This window comes from Sinocyclocheilus anshuiensis, unplaced genomic scaffold (assembly GCF_001515605.1).
Source record: "Sinocyclocheilus anshuiensis isolate Anshui unplaced genomic scaffold, SAMN03320099.WGS_v1.1 scaffold816, whole genome shotgun sequence".
Taxonomy (NCBI): domain Eukaryota; kingdom Metazoa; phylum Chordata; class Actinopteri; order Cypriniformes; family Cyprinidae; genus Sinocyclocheilus; species Sinocyclocheilus anshuiensis.
Genome location: NW_015554154.1, coordinates 906,176 through 930,938, shown reverse-complemented (window position 1 = coordinate 930,938; position 24,763 = coordinate 906,176). Strand labels below are relative to the sequence as shown.

At 37.0% G+C, this 24,763-nt stretch overlaps 1 protein-coding gene across 6 annotated transcripts in view; it reads left to right on the top strand.

Annotated features, from left to right (window-relative positions):
* LOC107670746 (tight junction protein ZO-1-like) overlaps nt 1-24,763 on the top strand; it is a 133,864-nt gene that overhangs the window by 10,122 nt on the left and 98,979 nt on the right. For all 6 annotated transcript variants that reach the window (XM_016463473.1, XM_016463472.1, XM_016463481.1 and 3 more), the window contains exon 2: nt 2,355-2,511. In XM_016463473.1, coding sequence (XP_016318959.1) covers nt 2,355-2,511 — 157 coding nt within the window. The remainder of the gene's footprint in view (nt 1-2,354; nt 2,512-24,763) is intronic.

The window sequence follows — 24,763 nt, the reverse complement described above, 5'->3', positions numbered from 1 at the left end:
TGATATGTCATGTGTGTTAAAAAGATTCTGTCAGGACCACGGGTTATTTTTGTTTTATTTATTTCGTTTTTTATTCTGTGTATCATCTGAAAAGCAAGTCAATCAAATGCTCATTAATCAAATTTTTTGTGGTTTTTATTTTTTAATATTTCATTTTTTAATTTCATTTACTCAGTGTGTCATCAAATAGTGGAAAGCGGGTCAATCTGCTGCCCATAAATCTGATTTTATTAGTTTATTTAATTATTTATTTGAATCTCAGGTATGATATCAGCCAATTATATAGCTTCAGGCAAATATTTGTTTTTATTTTACTGCAAGGCACCTATAGACTCCTGTACAAGATGGATCTTCAGTGCTTTACTCTGAGCTTATTCGGTTTTAAAGGGGTCATATGATGCTATTTTAAAGATAATTATTTTGTAAACACACAGCGTCTCCCTGACATGGCTGCATCAACACTACTGCTGTTCCTGAAACCACGCCTTCTTTCTTTGCTGCACATTTGGGCTGCATTATACTAATATTTCCACATAGTGACATAGATATGTGGGGGCGTGTTAGAACGAGCCGTTTTAGGTAGGCGTGGCTGACTTAACTTTTATAAAGAATATCTCTTTGGATTTGAGACTTTAGTTTTTGCAACTTTACAGATCTTCTTTATGCACCAAGAGCTTGTAACACTCCAAAGAGAAAGGAAAACTTGAAATCGCATCATATGACCCCTTTAAGGATTTCATAATAGAATTCTGCTGTTCTCACTGTGGGTGTGCACTTCAGACTCTCTTGTCTCTTCAGTTTGACAAGAGACAGCAGCAGGAAAATCAAACTGGAAGGTGATACTCATTCCTAAAGGCCACTGGGGTTGCATAAATCACCCAGTGACAGGACTAAAACAAATCCCTCTCTGACTTTTCCCTAGAGATCACCTGCTTACAGTAGCCCTATGGATTTTGGCCCAAACAGAGAAAAGGTGGGAGAGAGAATTAGTACTCTCAGTCTCTGTGATATTTGGTTTCTAGATACAGATTTTTTTTAGATCACTGAAAAGTAATGGCACACTCCTCCTCATGCATGATTTGGGGTATCGTTCATCTCCTGAGTACAAACCATGCTGGATGTTTTCACGCCCCAAAATGAATTACTTAGGGTTTAGGGGTTGTTTAAATCCCTTACCGTAAATGTGAGCAATGGTAACAGTGATGCTTGCCTTAGAAAGCACCTCTAATTATGGAGACAGCGATTTTTATGAGAGCATTAAAGCTATCATGGCCAATATATCCCGAGGGTTTAATTGCTCCTTGCACTAATTTACGCTAGCAGACACCTCCTGTGAGAGAAGAGAGATCCATATGTGTATAAGTGAGAGAAATACTTCTGGAATCTTTGATGCAGGCACATTATACAAAGTCTAATCTTAACAAAAAAACAGTCAGTCTATCCTAGTGGTGAGTGTAGAGTTACATAAGACCCTTTTATGATAAGCTTGGATTTTAGTTGGGTTAGGGTAATCAGGGATGAGTGATGACACCTAAACTCTGATGTGTATATTTCTTGCTCCATCACGTAAATTGCAGAAGATGTCCCTGATTTACCCTGTGAAATCTTAAGAATATAACATTGCTTGCCTTAAACTAACTCTTTGTTCCTTGCAGTAGCTCAAAAATTAGTCCTGGGTTAGATTCCCTGGGTTAGATGTATGAACTGATAAAACATACATTCTGCTCAAATATTTCCTGTTTGAAAGATGTTTTTAATATATTTGAATAATGTCTTTTATGCACATCTAGGCTGCATTTATGTAATCATAAATACAGTAAAAACAGTAATATTGTGGAATATTATTGCAATTTAAAAGTACAGTTTTCTATTTTTAGTGTTTTGTAGTGTAATGTATTCATGTGGTGACTAAGCTGCATTTTCAGCAGCCATTACTTCAGTGTCACATGATAATTCAGACATCATTCTAATATGCTGATTTGAAGAAACGGCTGAAATGTTGAAAAACATTGTGCTGCTTAAGTTTTGGGTGGAAATTGTCATACATTTTTGGCCGGATTTATTATTTTTTTTAAATAATTTGAACGTTTAAAAGAACAGCATTTATATAAAATCAAATCTTTTGGAACATTATACATTTATTTACTGTCAGTTTTGATGAATTGAATGCATCCTTACTGAATTCAAAGTATTTAAAATTTCTTTAAAAACAACATACCCTAAACTTTTGAACAGTACCTTGAATCTAAGACGCTTTGGATAAAAGCGTGTAAATGTAGGTAGCATCTGGTCTGACTGGACATTAATGATCCCAGCATGCCGTATGATTATGTGCTAATGTCTCTCCACTGCAGGGTGCCACCTGATTCAGATGCCCCCGCTGCCTCTGCTGCCTCTGCTGCGACGCTACCTGCTGCGGCTGCGAGTCAGGGCAAACCATCACTGCGCAGGATCAAGGGCCGCATCCACAGAAGCAAGAGCCTGGACAGTATAGATCTACTGGACTGCAATGTGAGTCGATACAGTGCATGCAGAGATGATGTCATTCAGTCTCTTGTTTTTCACAGGCAGAGTGAGAACACCTCTTGAGCATGTGCTGAGAGAGTCATCAGCTTAGCTTGACTGTTTTGGGAAGAAATGAGTTACAGTTGCCTCTATATAAATGTCTCTATCACAGCTGTGTTTTTTTTATTTTCTGGTCTGTAATCCTGATACTGTGATGCAGATCAAATGCATCCTTTGCTGCACGCCAATGTCACCAGTGCCAAATCTGTCTTGACATAATGCTGCATTTCCTTTAAATTGTGGCAAAGTGACACTTAAAGTAGCACTTCATCCAAAATTTTGCAATCATTTACCCGCTCCTATGACATTCCAAACCTAAAAGGCGGTTACAAAGAATGGAACTGAGGCCTTTAAACTTAAAGGGGTCAACTTTTCCACAAGTTGGTACATTTACATTTAGTCATTTAGCAGACACTTTTATCCAAAGCGACTTACAAATGAGGACAATGGAAGCAATCAAAATCAACAAAAGAGCAATGATATACAAGTGCTATAACAAGTCTCAGTTAGCTTAACGCAGTACACATAGCAAGGGTTTTTTAAATCATATAATAAATAAAAAGAAAACAGATAGAATAGAAAAAGAATAGAGCAAGCTAGTGTTAGAGGTCTTTTTTGCTTTTGTTAATTGTATAATAAATGAAAAGAAAACAGATAGAATACAAAAAGATTAGAAAGCAAGTGTTAGTTATTTTTCTTCATTAAATGTCTGTAACATACTTTGGTTAAAATTCCTCAATGGTCATGTAAAACAACATCTTTTTACCTTGTCAATAACAGAGAGCCGTTTCAGTGCATGTCTCTTTAAATGCTAATAAGCTACTGCTCACCCCACCCCTCGGTTTTTTGTGTATTTGGTGGCGCATTACCATAAAACAAAGCTAATCCACTGTGTCGTCAGTTGCTCTGATATCAGGAGAGAATGAAGACTCTTATGTTCACTTTTACATTTAACTACGAAACGCCTGCCTTGCTTACAAGACATTGTTGTCGCTACAGCTGCTTGAATGAGCACGGAGAAAATGCTGGACAGCGCACAACTGGCAAAGAGTGGAAATATGCCAACATGGGACAGTCCATCAGCGATCATGAGTCATACCGCTCAGAAAATCAAAACAGCTCTATAATTGAGACTAAGTTTTTTGAATGGATTTTTATCATTGTAGGGTGGTTGTGTCCACACACTAAGACACATTTATATGCAAACACCATGTCAAAGTGAATTTTGCATCCGTTGTCCCCTTTGAAGTATATTAAATAAGTAGTCCATATGACTTGTGCACTATGTTTTAAGTGACATCTTCTGACATCATTCATAAGCTTTGGGTGACATACAGACTGAAATTTAAGTTATTTGCTGGTTGCCCCTCCATGTGGGCTGTAAACGGCTGTGAACAGATCATGGAGTCAATAAATTGAATTTAAGAGCTAAATAATCCAACCTGGGAACTGGGTCAATTGATTCATTATATAATTTGATTCAAAACAAGTTTTTTTTTTTTTTTTAAGTACCACACAATGCTACTGAACATCCTAAAGAGAGAAATGAATTTCAGTTTAGAATTCAGTGAATAATGTTCCTCACACAAAGCTGTCATGTGACTTGGACAGAAAACTTTGAATGTAGTGTGTTTTATAATTCTTTTATGATGCTTTTGCATCCTTTTTAAAGTTTGAAAGCCTCAGTTCAGTGGCAGTTTCATATATACTTCTCCTTTTGTGTGCGGAAAATAGAAAGTAATTCGATTTGGAACAACACTGGGGTGAGTAAATAATGTCAACATTTATTTTTGGGCGAGTTGTTTCTTTAAAGTAATCTTAAAATAATCCATTTTAACCTAAAAATAACTGTTTGATCATGACTGCATTGTCAGGGTACTCACTGTTTCCGTGTCCCAAGGTGCTGTTAAATATAGATGTAGATGGAAATTCTTTCTTCTTCTTCCCTCCAGAGATTTACTTAACACAAAAGTCTAATTTTTTATTTAATTTGAGATGTTCACTTGTATCAAAACAAGCTATTTTTTACTCATAGCATAACATAGCACCGCAACGTTCTATAATTTACGGCTACATGTCCAAATTAAATGGAGCAGTGGGGAAAATGGCTTCTGGACATAAACGTACTCACCTCGCTAGTATTAACGGGCCACAGCTCACTGACTCTATCTCGCGCTAGTCCATCAGGTCTGCGTTTCATCAAAGCCCATGAATAGTTAACCGTTTTTATTCAGCATTAGACCATCACCGTGTTCATAGCAATCAGTAACGATTAGTCTGTTTACCTTAAGACCTTCTTATTGATCCAAGACAACAGTAAACACTTCAATGAAGTGGAGTTCATTTGTAACCCTGCATTGTAGTACTAAATAACGTAAAATTTATTTAGGTGTCGATTTTCATGCATTCGCTATCGTCTTTATCTTCCTTTACTAGCAGAGACATTATCATGATTCTGTGGGGTTTACAGACATCAAGACTAACAGTCCCAAGGACCCAGAGCGTCACATTAGGCTGTTTAAATTTCATTAGGCAGCAGAGAAAAATGCATCGGACAGATTTTCTTTGACATGCTTTAGCCCTGAAGTGCAGGCTGACAGACAGCAGCGCAAGAGGTGGCATGTCCCCATTCATATTCCCTACTGCCAGATGATATCAGATTACCTCTTTGATCATGTGATGTGCAAAGCAAAAGTGTGAGTCACGTGAGCATGTGCAAAACTCACTGACGTCAGAGATGTGGAGGAGTGGTGCTGTGCTATTAAGCACCAGAGGCATATGCCAGCGTGTATGTGTTAGTGAACATGCTGTATTTGCATGTGCGAGATCCTACACCATTAACAGATGAGCTGCCAGTAAAAGAGTAGTACATGTGACCCAGAGCATAACACAATTGTTTAATGCGATCCGAGTGGGGTTTCACATGGAGAAAACTTTAAAACATTCCATATGTCGGAGCTGAGTGGTTTATTTTAGTGAGAAATTAGAGGAGTAATCTCACAAATTAAATGGGTAAGCCGCTTGATTCAAGCCCTAAAAACCATGATATCCCTGTGAATCTGTGGTGAGCTGAAAGCCTCTTGCCTGGCCCTGGTCATCTCATGTGCACTCACAAAAGAGAGCCGTGTGGGGGAAGGGGAGGTCTCTCTGGCAGCAATACTGCCGGTTTCGGAAATCCAACGTCATGCTAATGTGTCACTAATGCAATGTAATATAGTGTTTTAAGAGAGCTGTGACACAGACGTTAGTTTTAAATCACATTTATGACTCAAAATTACTTTTTATCTTACAACAGAGATGTAGGCATTCACATGCCAGCTCAAACACTGTACCAGGCAGGATTTTCCATTCAAAATTAAATTGAGAATGTCTTTTCAGTTTCTGATTTTGAATGCAGATTTGCTGTTCGAATTTGAATGTGAGGACGTACAATTAAAACTGAAATAAATACGTATGGATGTATTTTTTAACTAGAAAAGCAACGTTTTTAAGACAAACTTAAAATGTTGGCTTGCCAAAGCCTTGAAAGTTTGGAAAAAATGTCTAGATCAGGGGTCTTCAACCTTTTTGTGAGCGAGGGCTCCCTGAAGGGATAAAATAATCTATATATATAATTTTTTTTTAAATATCTTGATATCTTGCATTTTATGCAAAAATGCATTTTATTTTTCCCTAAATTCTGTGTTTTCCATTTGATTTCTTATGGATTCCGTCTTTTATGATTCAGTACAGATTATCATAAAAAATGGTGTCTAGTGAAATGAATTAATAAAACTTTTGACAATTTAATCAATCTTTTAAAATGTAATCAAATGAAAATCAATCATGTGACCCAGAGCATAACACAATTGTTTAATGCGATCCGAGTGGGGTTTCACATGGAGAAAACTTTAAAACATTCCATATGTCGGAGCTGAGTGGTTTATTTTAGTGAGAAATTAGAGGAGTAATCTCACAAATTAAATGGGTAAGCCGCTTGATTCAAGCCCTAAAAACCATGATATCCCTGTGAATCTGTGGTGAGCTGAAAGCCTCTTGCCTGGCCCTGGTCATCTCATGTGCACTCACAAAAGAGAGCCGTGTGGGGGAAGGGGAGGTCTCTCTGGCAGCAATACTGCCGGTTTCGGAAATCCAACGTCATGCTAATGTGTCACTAATGCAATGTAATATAGTGTTTTAAGAGAGCTGTGACACAGACGTTAGTTTTAAATCACATTTATGACTCAAAATTACTTTTTATCTTACAACAGAGATGTAGGCATTCACATGCCAGCTCAAACACTGTACCAGGCAGGATTTTCCATTCAAAATTAAATTGAGAATGTCTTTTCAGTTTCTGATTTTGAATGCAGATTTGCTGTTCGAATTTGAATGTGAGGACGTACAATTAAAACTGAAATAAATACGTATGGATGTATTTTTTAACTAGAAAAGCAACGTTTTTAAGACAAACTTAAAATGTTGGCTTGCCAAAGCCTTGAAAGTTTGGAAAAAATGTCTAGATCAGGGGTCTTCAACCTTTTTGTGAGCGAGGGCTCCCTGAAGGGATAAAATAATCTATATATATAATTTTTTTTTAAATATCTTGATATCTTGCATTTTATGCAAAAATGCATTTTATTTTTCCCTAAATTCTGTGTTTTCCATTTGATTTCTTATGGATTCCGTCTTTTATGATTCAGTACAGATTATCATAAAAAATGGTGTCTAGTGAAATGAATTAATAAAACTTTTGACAATTTAATCAATCTTTTAAAATGTAATCAAATGAAAATCAATTTACAACAAAACATTGCATTTTTATTTTTTTATTTTATTTTATCAGACATGATGCTGCACAACAGAACTGTATAAATTAATAATAATTAAACATAACTTGGTTGTATGATATTCCTTAAAAATAATATTATTACTTTGAGAATTGCATTGTAGTATACAGTAGTAATATATTCAGTCATATAATTTCACGTCAAACAGGACTTTTATTTTGACGGTTTGTCGTGAAGGTCTTTCAGTTAGTTTTAGTTTCAGCCTGTATTTGACGGTATTTTTTCTCAAATGAAACCGCATAAAGCTGGTAAAGTGACTCTCAGAGCAGCTCTGAAGATGAAGTGCATGTGTTCATGTCCTCATATATTGAGACGCAGACGCTGAAAAAACCGCGAGTCACGTGTGTTTGAGTTTATGTATCAGGTGAAACTACTCCACGCATTCACACAGACACACAGAACATGCAGACTTATTAGCGACATGCACTGACTGGTTCCTGTAACATTTATTTCCGTTGTGTGATAGAATGTTAGATTAATCCATTTTGAGTAAAAATGTCCAGAGTTTATCATCATTATTAACATAAATTTTATCATAATCTCGATATGATATCATTTATCCCCCGACGCTAATTTAGGCTATTTATAGAACGTGCTTGGCGGGCGACTCAAGAGACTCCATGCGGTCTACCAGGTGCCTGCGAGCACCACGTTGGTGACCACTGGTCTAGATAGATGTCCAGATGTCTAGATGGATACACTGTTAGACATTTCAAATGGTTTTTTGTTGCCAGTAAGTTACTGTAATTAAGATTGACAGTAGCAAACTGTATTTGATTTACAGTTGCAAACTGTACTTTTTACAGTAAATTACTGTAAAAACCCCAATTCATCAGTATACTACTATAATTAATTCATTTTAACATATTTCGTTAGATTTTATCATTTTTATGTAGAATTCATTTTATTTTTACCCTATATACTGGCATTCAATTAAAACAGACACAATAATTACAAAATGTCAAATTCTTTATTTAAAACATTGCATGTATAACACTTATAAATACAGTCTTCCAATGCTGGAACAGTGCATCTTCATTTCTCCTGTCTTAGGACATTTTGCAGTGCATTAATGTTGTATCATCTGGATTTATCCTAACAAAGAATCTTTAGGCAACAGAAACATAATGGGGAAAAAAGATAAGCAGGCAAAGAATACATAGCCATCTGCAAAACCCAGGTGCTGCTACAAAACGTGGCCACCACCTCACCATCCACTTTGTTAGTGACAGAAATGTCTTCTCTGAAAAACAAGTAGAAATGGCACACTTTTAAAAGGCAAACCCCATATAGAATACACAAATCTCTCAAAACCATAGTTGTTCTCTTACCATGAATTATCAGTCTCAGGGTGGCTTGGCCTGCTCATGTCTTTCTTGATGCTTCATTGCAGTTGCCTTTAAAATACAAATACAAAAAAATGCAGTAAATCTTAAATTCCATTAAAAACTATAACAAACAAATTCTAAAACTAGAAAGGCAGCTAGCCATAAAACGTGTTTAACCTAGCTAACATACGATTTTATTTTCTCAATAGGCTACTGGCCAACATTAACTACTAACACCTGAACAAAATTTCACATTAGTTAACTTTAATGTTAATGCAAGATAAGCGTTGCTCATTAAAAGTAATTTTAATTTGGTAATTCAATAAGCTGACAAAAGTCATTTGAAACGACAGCGCAGTTTACCATAGTAAAGTTTGTTACAGCCCCAAGCTGTTGCGGCGTTGTAGACACGGTGTAAGTCAAATCTTGTCAATCCAAATGTGAGAAATGAGGAAAATAAAGCAGCCTCAATAGAATGGCGCCAAAGAGGCCGTTATGGCAAATACAGTAGTATACAGCAATTTTAAAAATACTGTAAGTCACTGTATGTGGGGTTTGACGTCACAGAAAATTCCCATGATGCAAAGGGTATTACATTTATTTACTGTAAAGCGAATTTGCAGTATTATACTGGGTGATAAACAGTAAATAACTGTAGAAATTACAGAGTGACTTTTATCTCACAAGTTTGACTTTTCTCACAATTCTCAGAATTGGATGCAGTTTAATTCTCAGAATCATGAGGAGAAAAGTCAGAATTGAGAAAGATAAACTCAGAACTGCAAGAAAAAAGTCAGAACTGTGACAGTACTTTAGTACTGTACATTTAGTTCTGGAACTAAAGCGGTGCGAAAGGCCCTAAAGTAACAATTATCTGTTTAATTTTTTATTTTGAAGCAAAAGAAGTCTCTAAAGTATAAAGAACAGAGAATGCATTAGCTGTGTTGAATTTCAGCAAATTCCACTTTCTTTCATTCCAATTCGAATTCTAATTTTCCAATTTAACTTCAAATTCCAAATCATAAATTGTAAGGTAGCAGTGTATCAGTAACGGTGTATTTGGTTGCATTTCATTTTGTGATTTAATTGAAACGGATAATGTTCGGATGAGAGCTATTTATTACGGCTGTGTGCAGCATGTGCCTAAAGATAATACTTAATGTAATGAACTTAAACATTTTTATGACTGCATGGTAAAGAGAGGATTCAGAGTGAATTGACCTCAGATGGCTTACTGTAGCCACTGCTTTTAGTACACATGAAAAGAGACCTCACAAACCACAGATTTTTAAGATATTTAAGGGTCTAAGATAAAGACGGATGACTGCAGCCCCCCTTAATAGGGCATACCAACACCTGTACATATGATTGCTTTTATACAGATGGCTACTCTTTCTTTTCTCTTAGGGCTGCCTAGGTGCTTGATGTAGTCTTTAGTCATTTGCTTTAGCCATTTGTGGAGTAATTAACCTCTCCTCCCCTGAGCTTCGGCAACTGCCACCGCCTTTGTTGGAGCAATTTTTGCCTGTTGACATGTAATTGCAACATCGACCAAGAGAGAGTGTGTCCGTATGTGGCTGTGTGTGTATTTGTACAGGTGTATGAGTATTTTGATAGAGGGGCAACCCTACAGTGACAGCCTGATGGCGGCCCGTACGTGAGGAGACTGTATAGTAGCTAAATTTAGAAATGGTCTCACTGCAGTTCACATAAGTTAATTCATTATTGATGTCAAGGATGTAGATGGGGCTGATGGCCAGGGAAATTTAAAGCCTGTCTAACATCTAATCCAGGTCTGCTCAAGCTACAGATGACCGATCATAAAGCTAATGATGGAATGGGGAATATGTCACACGTGCCTAGCTGGGAGTATTTATTTGGTTGATAAAGATCAATCACTGAAAGAGGAAGCTGTGTTATTATGATCATAACATCCCTGAATCATCTTATACATTATGCAGCATATGGTACACATGCTGAGAATGAATGAGTGTGGAAATAGAGTTTCTGACGAAATAGGATTTTTATTTTCCAGGCGTGAATACAAATCAATTAAATGGCTTATGCAGCCGTTTTTTGTTTCTCACACCATTAGCACGAATTGCTTCATAAATCATTTGGTGTCAGTAAGATTTTTTTATTCAGCAAGGGTGAGTTAAATTGGTCAAAAGTGAGAGAAAAGACTTTGACATTGTTAAAAAACAATAGCTGTTCTTTTGAACTTTCTGTTGATCAAAGACAACTGAAAAATGCATCATGTTTTTTTTTTTACAAAAATATTAAGCAGCATAACCCTTTTCAACATTTATAATAACAAGGAATGTTTTTGAGCACCAAATCACTATATTAGAATGGTTTTTACTGGATTTTGTAACACTGAAGACCCCAAACTTTTGATCAGTATTGTAATTAACTTGAAGAAGAGTTTTATATTGGCAGATCCTCACAGGTTCATCTGGGAACAGCTGATTAGCTTCTTTTGATGGCCAAATCTCTTCCTGTTCCACTTTATCCACCCCTGATGGTTTACTTTGTAGTATTCCCTCAAGACAAATAGAGTATTTCTAACTAGAAAGAAAATCACTTTTGTGTTAGAAGTGTGGGGAATCTTGGCTTATAGCCGGAGCTTAATGGAAGAGAGGAAAATTCCCTTTTGTAGGAATATGGATGTGTGTGCCAAGATAATTTGACAGTGATGTGTAAAGGTAATAAAACTACAAATGGTCATCAGAGAGTTGAAGAAGATGAAAAAATGTGAGAAGCTAAGACAGATGATGTGTGTGGGAAAGAAATGGACTGCTAGTGTGTGTGTGTGTGTGTGTGTGTGTGTGTGTGTAAGAAAGAGAATGAGAAAGAAGATAAAAATAAGAGGAATATTTGAATGTATAGGTAGTCATGTCTGTCTCGGCTAACTCACAGAGCCTAACTGGCATCAATCATGTATCACTTCCAAAGACAGCCTCCAATTGGGATCAACTCATCACCATCCTCATGTCAAGGGAGGGCTGGATAGATAGATGACTGCAGAATTTTAAGTGGATGAAAGCTATATGCAAAAGTTTCCATTTAAAAAAAATGTCTGGCATCATCACACACCAGTTTTTGTTCCATTACAGCAGCTTTTTCAGGAAAGAAAAAAATGCTGAGGAGAGATCCAGAACTCTGGACTGTTAAACAGAGGCCACGATTAATTATTCAGAGCAAACCACCGACTCCTTCATCTGTCTTTAAATGCAGAATAGCTTCTAAATTATGTGGGACAAAAGAACACGGATCAATATTTTAGAACAGCCTACTGTGGCTGAGGAAGAGATCGGGTTGGGATGCTCACTGAGAGACATGAGAGGATGAATCGTTGACCTGCTCTCCTCTGGCTTTTGTCAAATAGTATCAGACATTTTTTTTCTCACAGGTTTCATGACTGAATGTTTCATCAATGTTTAATAACTGTTTTGAAGTTTGCAGGAAACAATGTACTGAGTCATATTTAAAGACATGTACATATTTACATTCTTTGAATAGACACCTAGTTTTTATCACTCTGCTTGTCCGTGTTTACGTGATCCATGGTGAGTCTGCAGGTTACGTCTTTTCACCAGTAGGTGGCGGCTCAACTGATTTATTCAGGAATGAAACAAGTTATTGGCTGAATGCGATACTTCCAGTAGGTACTTCTTTTGAATAAGCAATTACTTAGTGACCATTTAAAAAGTATCTTCTATATAGTATCAAAGACTATAGAATACCCAAGACGTGTCACTCGTATAGTTTTGAATGGGGAAAAATGCAACGCTCAATATGGACGCTTTATCGAATGAAGCCCCGCCTTCTGAGCAAAAGAGCCAATGCCTAATCTGTAAAGTTAGCACGTCACTGCAGCTGCCATTAGAAGTCCGGTTGCTATAGAAACAGTCAGCTTTCTGAGACTGTGCCTAGGACTGTGCATGCGCACTGACTGATCTAGCCTGAAAAATAAGCTTTTTTAAACGTTATTTGAGTAAAATAAACAACATTTATGATACAGTTGTTGTCAGATTTCATTGGTGATTTCAAATATAAAATTGAATTGTAAGCTTGGCGACCAGTTTTGGAGAATTTGATGTTTCCCCATTCAAAGAGATAGGAGCTGCACTTGCATGCTTGAGAGGCATTTCAAAGATGGCCGCCGAGTGACATGACTTGCCTTAAAGGGACTTTGATAGTTTGAATGAGTGTAGTATGAACAGTCCAGGCGTACTACATTCCTCATGTTGTCATTGTCATGTGACTTAACAGTGTCAGTTCAGTTACTTCATTGCCATTCACAAATCCTCTCCTGTGGCCTCATGGGATAGTAAAGTGTCTACTGGATGCGCCTTTCAGAATCTTGCTAATTTTGGGACTTTTTGACTATTATTTATGATTATTGTGTATTCAGACGTACTATTTAGTTTACATACTGTTTTTCGCCTACTACTGTATTTTTTGATTTTGGATGCAGCCACTATATTTACAAGTTAATTTATTTATAATATTATTTATATATAAAATGTACAGGTTAATTTTGCTTTGTTTGAAATTATTTTTGTTAGCGAAACAAACTGAAAAAACGTAACTGAAAAAAAAAGTGTTTTTTCTTTATTTTCTTATATTTCTCTTACTGTCAACAGCTGCCAAGTCATATTTCCGGGAAATAAAAATCTGTTCTGAATATTTAGAAATCTCACAACGTTCATTCTTCATCCAATGTGCTTGATTTAGTCTGATGGCTAATTTGGTTCTGAAAGACTCCCAGCAGTGAATTAGGACCTCGCTGGCGCAGCATACAAACCACTCATTCAGTATCTGGGGGCAGGCATATATTTAATATCTCAATAACTGTGTCCAATTTCCTCTTCAGAACCGAAAATCAATAAAAATAGAACAACAACTCTTACACACCTTGCATTGCATTGGCTGTAATGCAATAAGCACAACAGGTAAACAAGCAAGAAAACAAACAACATCTTCCCAGCACACCAGATTAGCTGCTAATGCACTTTTGCTAGGCATATGTTGCAGGTGATATCTGCTGCGTCTGGTGAGATGTTGCTCTCTGGGAGGAACGCAGTCATTGTGAGCTGTTGTTCTGCCAGATATCACCCCTCCCCCTCTACCACCTACTTCTACAGCCCTGTCTGCCACCAGAACGAACCCTAAATGCTACTAAACACAAACATACACAATGCTGCACAAATGTCAGATGGATCCGAGACACACTGCCTATCGGAGCCCTAAAGTATATTTAAGCTTAGACCCCTTTTAGCCCAAACACTGTTGTTTACGCCGGGGAATTACAAGGCTGGATATTAAATGCACTTCTCTTGCTCTGTAGAACATGCTGTTCTTTTGAGATGTAGCTTGCTACATGCTTTTATTAAAAGCCTTTGTTTCTTTAGGACTTAATATATGTGGAGCTGGTGATCATTTATTGGGATTTCAGTGTTTAAAATGAAGCTTAGAAACATGCCTGAGGATGTTCCATTGCTCCAAACCGTCATACATTTTACATAGACATGCAGAAGGTCATGGGAGAAATCAAAGCTCAGAGGCAATTGATGGAATTTTGATTTACGATGAGCTGTATGAGCGCAAGCAGAGTGGATTAGATGTGTACCTGTGTCATATGTCATGTGTATTTTTACCATGTTTGTGTGTGTGTGTGTACTGCCTTCCATTCTTGTGTATTGATTTCTGTCATTATAGATTCTCCAAATCATCAATTTGCATTGCTATGATTATCTTCATGCGCAGCATGTGTTTTCAAAGTAAATGCTGCTCAGCTAATTAATATAGACAAAGCACATTTAGCCATTTGCAGAATGCTTTGAAAACCGCAGTGAGGCCACTTTGTGATTTCCACCCTGGTGTTTCATTTATCAGAATGATGTATTATATCATTGTTGCGTTATGCACACAGCGTTTAGGATGTATTATGGTATCATGCACCCATTGGTTTAGTTTTTACTTGCATTTGCCGCACCATTTCAAGATCAAACATCAACAGGTTCAGTCGCCCCTGAAATGCGCCTGCCACCACTGATTCTGTGAGCCGGAGGATTCAAGTCTTTTAGTCTGTTGCTATGGAAACACAGTTGGCCGATGGCAGAGGGGGGAGAAGAAGAATGATTCTTGGGAAATTCTTTATTTAATGGAGGGAGCATACGAGAATGAGAGATTGAGGGGGGGGGGTAGATAAAGTGATATAAGGCAGCGAGAGAGAGAGCGGGCAGACACACTGTTTATTCAAGATCAGAGCTTTCCCATTCACCCGGCTTTGAACTGAAGACGGGGATGTCTTTAGGCGCACATGTGTATTCATATACGCTCTGCTTTGCTCCTGAATTAAACTGAGCTGTTTAATTCTGAGAAAGGCTGTTCTACAGTAAGAGGACGAAAACCATGTTGAGCAGCTTTGGGCTGGGATGCTGCGTGTCTTATTTACAGGAAATAGCAAAAATAAGCATTCTGCTTCACTTACCTTGACAAATTCATTCCTCCTTGGAGCTCTTTACACCTCCAGTGGTGTGGGTGATATCTGACCCCAGGAGAAGATGACAGGGCTGTTCTGAGATTTAAAAAAAGCAGCCATGCAGGTGAATGAAATGTGAGCTGTAGATGTAGCAAATATTTTGAGGTTTGTTGTTTTATTGTATTTATTTATTTATTTGTTTGTTTGACTTTCCTCAGCATTATGACTAAAATCTTTGCTCATGATTATTTTTCCCCCTTGAATTTAAATATGGTCACAGTAGCATATCCAGGTCATATTTCAACTCAAAAGCTAAATAAATTCAAGAAAATTAAGCAGTGATATTTTAGTATCATTTATATACTATTACATTTCTGTTAATATTTTGAATTTGATTATATTTTTATTTTTTTGTTTACATTTTAATTTTACATTTTTTTTGTCATTTGTCATTTCATTTGTTTTTATATACATTATGAAGTTTTATTAATTTATTTAGCTATAGATATTTGATTATTTCATTTTCAACTGAAATTATACAAAATGAAAAATGTTGCTTTAGCAACTAGCTGAATTTTCACACACACACACATAATTTCAGTTAACATTTATTTTATTTCAAGTAATGAAAATGTGTTTTATGGTTAAAGTTTTAGTTCAATACAATAACCTTAAAATTAAGCTTATTTTAGGATCATTAATAATTTTTGTATTGTGACATTATTTTATTGACAATCAAGAACATTTTCCAACCAAATTCTCTGTACTTCAATGTGTCTGGGTATATTTATTCTCATTACAGTAATAGAGAAAATGTTTAAGTAAATCAGCATTATTATTATTATCATTATTTTCTTTGCTTTTTTGCATTATGGTAATGAGAATTGGGGAATAAAATGTATTGGGTGTAAAATATGGTTTACCTTCTTTGCAAATTTTTTTTCTATGAATTTACTGTAAAATGAGGACAATCTTCATTTTCTTTCTTTCTTTCTTAACAATTTTCCCCATAAATTATTCTTAGAAAGAAATCAAAGTGCTATTAACTCATCTAAACGTTAATCTGTTGTGTTACTCAGATGTACCCGAGGTGTATTCTTTTTGATTTCCAGAAGCATGGGGTTTCCCGTTTCATGCTCATGAGAGCTGACCACAGCATGAGAGAGATAAAAGAGGGTGATGATACTTGAGAAAAGTGACCTGATTAAGGAAGATCATTTGGCATGTATTCTGTTTCCGTCACTGGTTTTATAAACATCAGTATGAATCATTTTGCACTTGGAAATGTGGAAAGAGCACAGATAATTTTCTTGCGACATCATCTGTTAACCATGTGGGTGTTGTTCATACAGTACTGTATGTGCTCGTTTGGTATTAGTGTTCATGAGCAAACAGTGTTTTCTGTCTGTCTGGAGCTGTGTGTTTTGTACCCAGCGCAGCCCTGTACCCTCAGGCTTGATTCATCATGGTCCATCCCCTCTGCTGTGCCCCATTAGGATCAGAGCTGCTATTTCTGTCCTCTACCTGTGGCGGGATGCTCCCTGCATTGCCTTCATGCCTCCTCAGCCAAATTCCATTAAATAAGGGAAGGGTTTGTCTAAGGTCCCTTTCTGACAGAATGCTCTGGAGGAGTTTAAAAGAAGTGATGGGGTCTAATGGAAACCTTTTAAAGAGGCTGAGCTGAGCTGACCAGTGGGCTGCTGTCTGGAGCTACTTCAGTCAGTAAATACTGAGACAGTTCCTGTGATCTCCTGCCAGAGCTCGTCATTGTATGCTTCTGTTTGTGTCTGTGAGAGAGGGAGTGAATTAGACGCAGAAAGAGGTGTAGGAGGAGATTTCAACAAAGGACCACAAAATAAAACCGACAAAGAGATTGCTCTCCCAAGCCATATAGAGTCAAGCAGATATTGACTGTTCCCTTAAGCATGAGCTAAAGCAATTATGTGGAAAAATATGCTGTCACATTGAAGGTCACAGGTCATTCGATGCTGTAGCATTTCCGCTTCACTTATTATTGGCCAGATTTATGACCCTTAGGTTTGATTTAATCGCTTAATCAATGGTCAGATCATTTAAGTTAAAAGAGTCTGTCACGATTAATTTGAGTCTGATTTACACTGAATTTAGTGCTTTGCTTTTAGAAGAAAGCAACTGTTTTTTGTCTCTTTGCTCCTCATTTTTGTGCTGAAAATGGATGCATTTTTATTGAATATCAAATACACGCTCCCAGAAACAATGTTGTGATTATGCTTGGAGTCTTAGAATTGACCAGAGCTCTAAATTAACACAACAGCAAGAGTCAAATGAGGGTTAAAAAATGACGTTTGTGAGTAAATGCTTGCAGAATGACTTGTTAGTTTGATCATAGCAGCATAATATGCATGTATTGCTATGTTTACATAAATTACTCCATGATGGTAAATTATCTCAGATGGAAGGTTACAGCTTTATGGCTTAAAGGGATAGTTCACCCAAAAAATGAAAATTTATCATCATTTATTATGTCGTTCCAAACCTGTATGACTTGCCTTTTTCCGTGCAACATAAAAGAAGATATTTTGAAGAATGTTGGTAACAGTTCCAGTTCTCATTGATTATATGGACAAAAATACTGTACCATTGTAGTCAACGGGAACCAAAACTGTTCCATTACAAAATTCTTCAAAATATCATATTTTGTGTTCCACAGAAAAAAGAAATTCATACAGGTTTAGAGTGACATAAGGATGAGTAAATCATAACAGAATTTTCATTTTTGGGTGAACTGTCCCTTCAAACGGCATCTTTCCATCTTTTACACACTAAAAATAATAGATTAAAATACATTTACATTTATTTTACAAATTTAAACTCTTATGTTGTCAGGTCATTCTAACCACATGATTCATCTAATTTGCTTGATGTAATATTTTCCTTAAACAGTGGCTCAAGATAAGACAAATGTTGAAATAAGATAAATGTTAAGATAAATGTTGTGCGTTAAACATTAGAATATAAATGCCACAAAATAATCTCTACTCAGACTAAATGTAATGCTTTTTATGGACGCAATTCTCAAATTGGCTGTATTTCTAATAGTGTCCTGCAGAGGGCAGAGTTTTACCACATTCTCTATCTACACTCAAACTGTTGAGACCAAACTGCACACAGCATACTCTCATACCATATAAATATGAGTTAAAACACATTCCTTTAAAGCTCACTGTGCCTCAGTGCTGTATTTGAGTGCAGTGATGTATTTTGATATGTTTGGGGCTGCCTTGAGAGCAACACTCAATAAAAAGAGCCTGTTAATTTGATTAGGCCCGCCATGCTGTGTGGAGCACAGTGCTTTAAATCAGTGTGAAAGTGCGCTTGTTCCCTGATGGGGGGACATGTATGGGAGAAGACGGCACTCAGCGTGCAGTGACATTAATGAAGCTTGGGTGGACCTCAAAACTGAGCTTGCCCTGGCAGAGAACTTGCTAGATGATTTAATTAACTCAATTGATGTTACAGTGGCCGCCAGTGGAGATTGTTCACTCTGTATATATACACTGCCACCTCTTGTTTTCTGTCTCATACAGAGACTTGCTGGTACAGTATGGAGAAAGGGAAATGAGAGACTGTAGTTATAGTGAATCAGAAAGTGAAGAGTAAGTCCTTGTACTTTGGTCTGTTTTGAGAAGATGGAGAATGAAGGTTGAAGGTCATCCACAATCTTTTAAAGGCATTTTATGTGGATTTATGTAGCCTGTTTGAAGAAGCCCTTCAAACTGAACATTTCTGAGTAAGTGACCTTGAGCTTTATGTGTTGCAGTTTTCCAAGGTACTTCAAAATACTGAAATAGAGACACATTAATTATGATATATGACAGAAACATCCCCTGTATGTCACCACGTGACGTGTGTATATATTTGTAGTTATTTTTCTCATGAGTCAGGCTTTCAGTGAGATTACTTTAGTAGTGAACATGATTTCTTCAGTTAATGAAACAGCTTCCCTGGCATCCATCTGCACCCAGATGTAAATAAGTAAACTTCACAGATTATGTAGTTATATTGCTAGTCAGCGTTATAAAAGCAGGAAATAAAATGAGAACGTTTTAGCTCTGCTAGGATTGACTCTTTCTTAATCCAAATTCTTATTCTCTCTCTTCCCAAACTTGTGAAATGCAGGAAGTGGTCCACAAAAACGGTCATTCTCTGGATGGAAATACCGGTATTACATGCTATATAATTTATCTCACTCAAACAGGTATCGTTCCAACAGCACTCATGACTTCCTCTCAGCTAATGCCTCGGGAGTGAGTGTTTGCTTCGGCTGTTCTGAGGGATCAAGTGTACACTACACTGCTCACCCTGTTTTCATTCAGTAAGATATTGTTACTGTTATAGAGTGAGACAGTCTCAGATAGGGACTTCCAGACAATGTAGGGGTCTTTCTCTCATTGGGTTTCATTTTGAACGAGTAATCATAACCAGGATCATCTTCTGCAATTATTTTATTATTATTTTTTGTGTGTGTGTGTGTGTGTGTTTAGAAAGATGTCCCTTGATTTTTTTTCTCTCTTAGGTTTAGGTCTGCCATCAGTAAAGTTTACAGCTTTTGTTTATTACATTTAACAGCTACCATTGGAGTGAATTGATTGCTGTTGGAAAGGAGAGGGGGTGTCGATTTATGTAGCTGTCTGGCTCTTGTACTGTGTGCAGTTAATCAGTAAATGTCTGATTTGCTTCCCCCTCTCCTGGTGACGTCTGTACCAGCCTTTATATCTCATCAAAATTGTTAGTTACAACTTATTTTGGAGTAGGACTGCACGATAAATCGCATGCGATATTTAACGCGCATCTTGTCAGAAAGCCGGTTCTGTAATCAGCGGTAAATCTCCATCACCTGTGGGCTTTCACATTGAGCAGCATTAACTACACAGAGCCGTTGTTCACTGACGAGCTGCGCAAAAAATCTCGCGAATATGAACGTGGTTTTGCGCAGCTCATCAGTGAACAACGGCTCTGTGACGTTAATGCTGCTCAATGTGAAAGCACGCAGGTGATGGAGATTTACCGCTGATTACAGAACCGGCTTTGCTGATAAGATGCGCGTTAAATATCGCATGCGATTTATCGTGCAGCCCTATTTTGGAGTAAATTCATCAGTTTTATCCCAACATGAAGTGGATCCGTGTCTGAGATTACATTGTTTTTGTTATCGTGAACCCTTAGTAATCATTCCCAGATGTTGTATTGTACAGTATTAGGGAGGTTTTTCTGAGATGTGTGCAAAATCTCAAAATAGAAAAAAAGACACCCTACCACCCCGGTACTGGAATATCTGAGCCTACACCCTTATCAGGAATGACGTGTATAATGACACCAGCAGCTGGATTTAATAAGAGAGTTGAAGAAAACATCTTGCAAAACAGAAATAAAGAAAGAAGTGAAAAAGGTGCGAGGGAAAGAGTAGGGAGGATCCGGAGGAGAGAAAGAACCAGAGATGATAAAAGGAGAGCGCAAAAGATAAAGTGTTGTTCCAGTGCCCAGCAGGCAAAGATGAAAGGAGAGGCTAATTAATGTTGGTGATTAAAGCTCATGCTCTCTGACCAGCTGCTTGTGAATCCATGATGTCATTGATCATCTGAGAACTCACGCCCGTCCAAACACACTTCAGTGAACCTTTAATCCCGCTCACACATGTATGTGTGTATGCATGCAGAGAAGCATACATGGACAGCCAGATGTTCCTGTGCTTTCTTTTCATGTGTTGCCTCAGTATAGATTAACCCATAATATATTCAATTCATAAATGTCCAGCTCTGCTATGTGGGATAAATGCATGCTTGTATGCCTGTGAAATTACTTACGTGTGTTTTCATAGATATTGTGTGTCAAAAATACTGTAGCTCTTTTAGTTTTCAGAGTTTGTCTTCAGTTATACAGAGCAAATCAGTATTGAGCAGTATCTAAGCTGCCCTTTTCCAGCCTGACAGCCTTTTAAAAAAATGCTGTGTGGGCCATTCATGCAGGAGGAAATTTTATATTGAAAAACCCAAGATGCGGGCAGTGTAATGGTAAAAAAGGAAGTTTATTGATATGCTTTTTTAAGAAGTTGGATTTATTTTAACTCGAGTGCCATGTTTTTAGAACTCTTTGTAATGGGCGAGATGCAAGCGCAAAGGTCAAAGTCATCTGTCTGAGCAATGAGCATTTTGCTGTCCAATGGTCATGCCTTAACTTTGCAAATTCTAGTATTGCATTAGTATTGCATCCTTTTCTTGGGCATTTAATAATTTTTGACTTTTCAATCAGAGGTTAATCTTTTTTTTGGCTCATTTTATCTGCAAAAGAAAACCTGCTTAATAATTATGAGTTTTTCACTTCCAGCCTTTATGGACAATTATATATCACTTATCAATGATTAAATACAAAATTAATATTAGTTATGAAGATTAATGTGGGAGTCTAAATGGTTCCTGATGGTTTCACAGCTAATTCTTCACTTTAATTCTTAATTCTTTTGCAGTTAATTCGTTTTGTCTGACCCTGCTGACCCAATGAGCATTTTGCTGTCCAATGGTCATGCCTTAACTTTGCAAATTCTAGTATTGCATTAGTATTGCATCCTTTTCTTGGGCATTTAATAATTTTTGACTTTTCAATCAGAGGTTAATCTTTTTTTTGGCTCATTTTATCTGCAAAAGAAAACCTGCTTAATAATTATGAGTTTTTCACTTCCAGCCTTTATGGACAATTATATATCACTTATCAATGATTAAATACAAAATTAATATTAGTTATGAAGATTAATGTGGTTTGGAATTGCTAAAATGTGCTTGGAAAAAAAAATGATCAGAATATCAACTTGCTGTTTTCTACTGTGTTTTATATATATATATATATATATATATATATATATATACTTAGTAAAATTTGAACATGGGAACTTTAATATTGTGCCTTATACAAAGAGATTGTGAATGAGTGGCTTGCATGTATTTGTGAACATGTGAGAGCATATGAAATGCATATGTTGTCTTTTTACCTTGTGCATTTATACAGGTGCCTTGACCAATAGAGCTCATGCAAGACCTCTTGTGTTTTTCATTTCCGCTTCTCTCTCTTTCTTTCTGTGGGGGTAGAATGAAGACCTCCTGTGTGCTTAGACATTCCACACAGTCTAATGAAATTAAGGGTGAGGCTTTGTGAGGAATGTGCTTTGGAATGTTTCTGTTATGATGGCCGCCGCCTCCTTCCACTCAACTAGGCCACAATCGGAGCGCCCTGTCAAACGAGTCCAGGGTCCAGAATGCCCTGCTGATTGTGCCTGTGTCCCTGTCACAGCTGTGAGGAGACTCTAATTTTAGAGCAGCCGGTTTTTAAATCGATACCAGTGCGCCAATCACCCGCGGTGTCATCTGAATTATGGTACAGCCTTGGTGGATATCAGGGCGCATTTGTGATGCTGTGACGCAACTGACTCACACACACACACTCTCTGTATGCAGAATCCTTCTTCATTACCCATCGGGCTTCAGGGGTCAATCTATCTTTATAGTTGCTGGGCAGAACATCATGTCAATGCATGAATAGAAGAGGAAAGGCTCACTGATGTTTATACACCTATTGTTTAACTTATCGGTCAGTAGATATGTGTTATTTTGCTTTATATTTTATTGATATGTGTGGAAGGAAAACATTTATAAAAGATTAAACAGAAAAGGCATTTTTTTGTTTCTCCTGAAACATTAATTAAGTTCCTCGGGATGTTGAGGGAACTTATTCTCATGATGATTCACATCCTTAAAACTTTTACAGCAGTTCTGTGCAAGTATCATAAAAACTGCAGCCCAAATAGGTGGAATAACTGTCACGTGTATGTTCCCGTTGAGTTCCTGTTTTCCTTATTTGGTCCTTCCAGTTCCTTTTCACATTATTAGTATCACCTGTTCCTTGTTATTAGTTATCCCCATCACCTGTCTGCCCCTCGTTATCTACCCTATTTAGTTCTAGCCCGTTCAGTTCTTCCTGGTCTGGAATTGTATGTTGATGTCTTCTCCTCGTGCTACGTGTGATTCCCTGTGACAAGAATAAATCCCTTTGGTTCGTTCTCCTCGTTCTGCGCTCCTCACACTACCAGCGACCGTGACAATAACATCATGAATGTGTAATTAATTCACATGCTATATTTCATCCCATTCCCAAACGTTAATGGATTTTCGTTTCCTTTGGAATGCATAACATTTCTTTTCAGCAGATGGGAATGATTTCAATCCATAAAAGTTTCCTTTAGAAACATGTTATACATTTCCAAAGATGCTTGGAATTAAGAAAGGATTAGTCACTCTTGATATGGTTAATTTAGCATTTGAATCTGTGCTGTAGTGAATGATCAAAGCGTAAAGAGAGATTTGTTGCATATCCGTTTAATTAATCGGAGCATTTCTTCATACTGCTATAATAAATACAGGTCCGGCAGAGCTGAGTTATGCACAGTGGTTCAACAGTCTCAATTCGTAGTGTTGGACAATTTGAGTGCATGAAATAAGTTTATTTTTAGTAGATGGTAATAATGTACAAGATTTCTTTATTTTTTTTACTTATTGCTGTTTTTGACATTATTTATCAGGATTTGCACACACCTACAATTTAATACTTTGAATTGCCTTATAGTATGGCAATTTTATTATATCTGTTCCTTTCTTAAAACTTCACTATACTTGCTTTTTGAATAGACTTTTTTTTACTGTTATTATATACATTATTTCTAAAATATATCTAAACAGTCTTAATTAAGGGCTCATAGAATGCTGCATTTTCTTTTCATTGAGTATTGTTGTGGTGTTGTTGCACATTTGACAAATACATTTTGACTTTGAAGGGCATGTACTTTGCACGTGGCAGTATCTCCATGCTTGTAACTAATAAATAATGGAAGGGTTTAGAGACTAAGACAAAAACAAAATACACAGTAAGAGAAAGAGAAGAAAGGCTGGCATGCTGAAGGGATGTATTACTTCAGACATCGCTGATGTCAATGAATGGCTACAGGATATTTGAGTGTTTCCATCATGAAATGAAATGAGAAGGCAGAATTATGATTCTCTCTCTCTTAACAGCTGTGGTGTAGCTCTCTGTCACATTCTGCTCTCTCCCAATCCATCATGTAATTGCTCAGCAGCGCATAAGCGCTCCACCATCTGACAGTACTGCTCCACACACCAGCGTCCAGTAAGACTTTACTTGAACTCTCACATTAAACAAAGTAAGCATGTCTCAGCACAACTATTAGTGATGTGAGCTCACATGATGTACATTACCATTCAGTTTGTGATTTTTTTTCTTTGAAATAAGTCTCTTCGGCTCAAAGGACTGCACTTGTTTGATTAAAAAAAATACAATAATATTGTGAAGTATTATTACAATTTAAAGGGGTCATATCCTCCTGACTACCAGCTATGGAGTTTTGTCCACTGTAGAGGACATTATGTTTTAGCGATTTCTCTGAGATGTTACATGTCACAGTTTTAAGTCTGGATGTCCTGTACAGAGCACATTCAGGGCTTTCCAGAGAT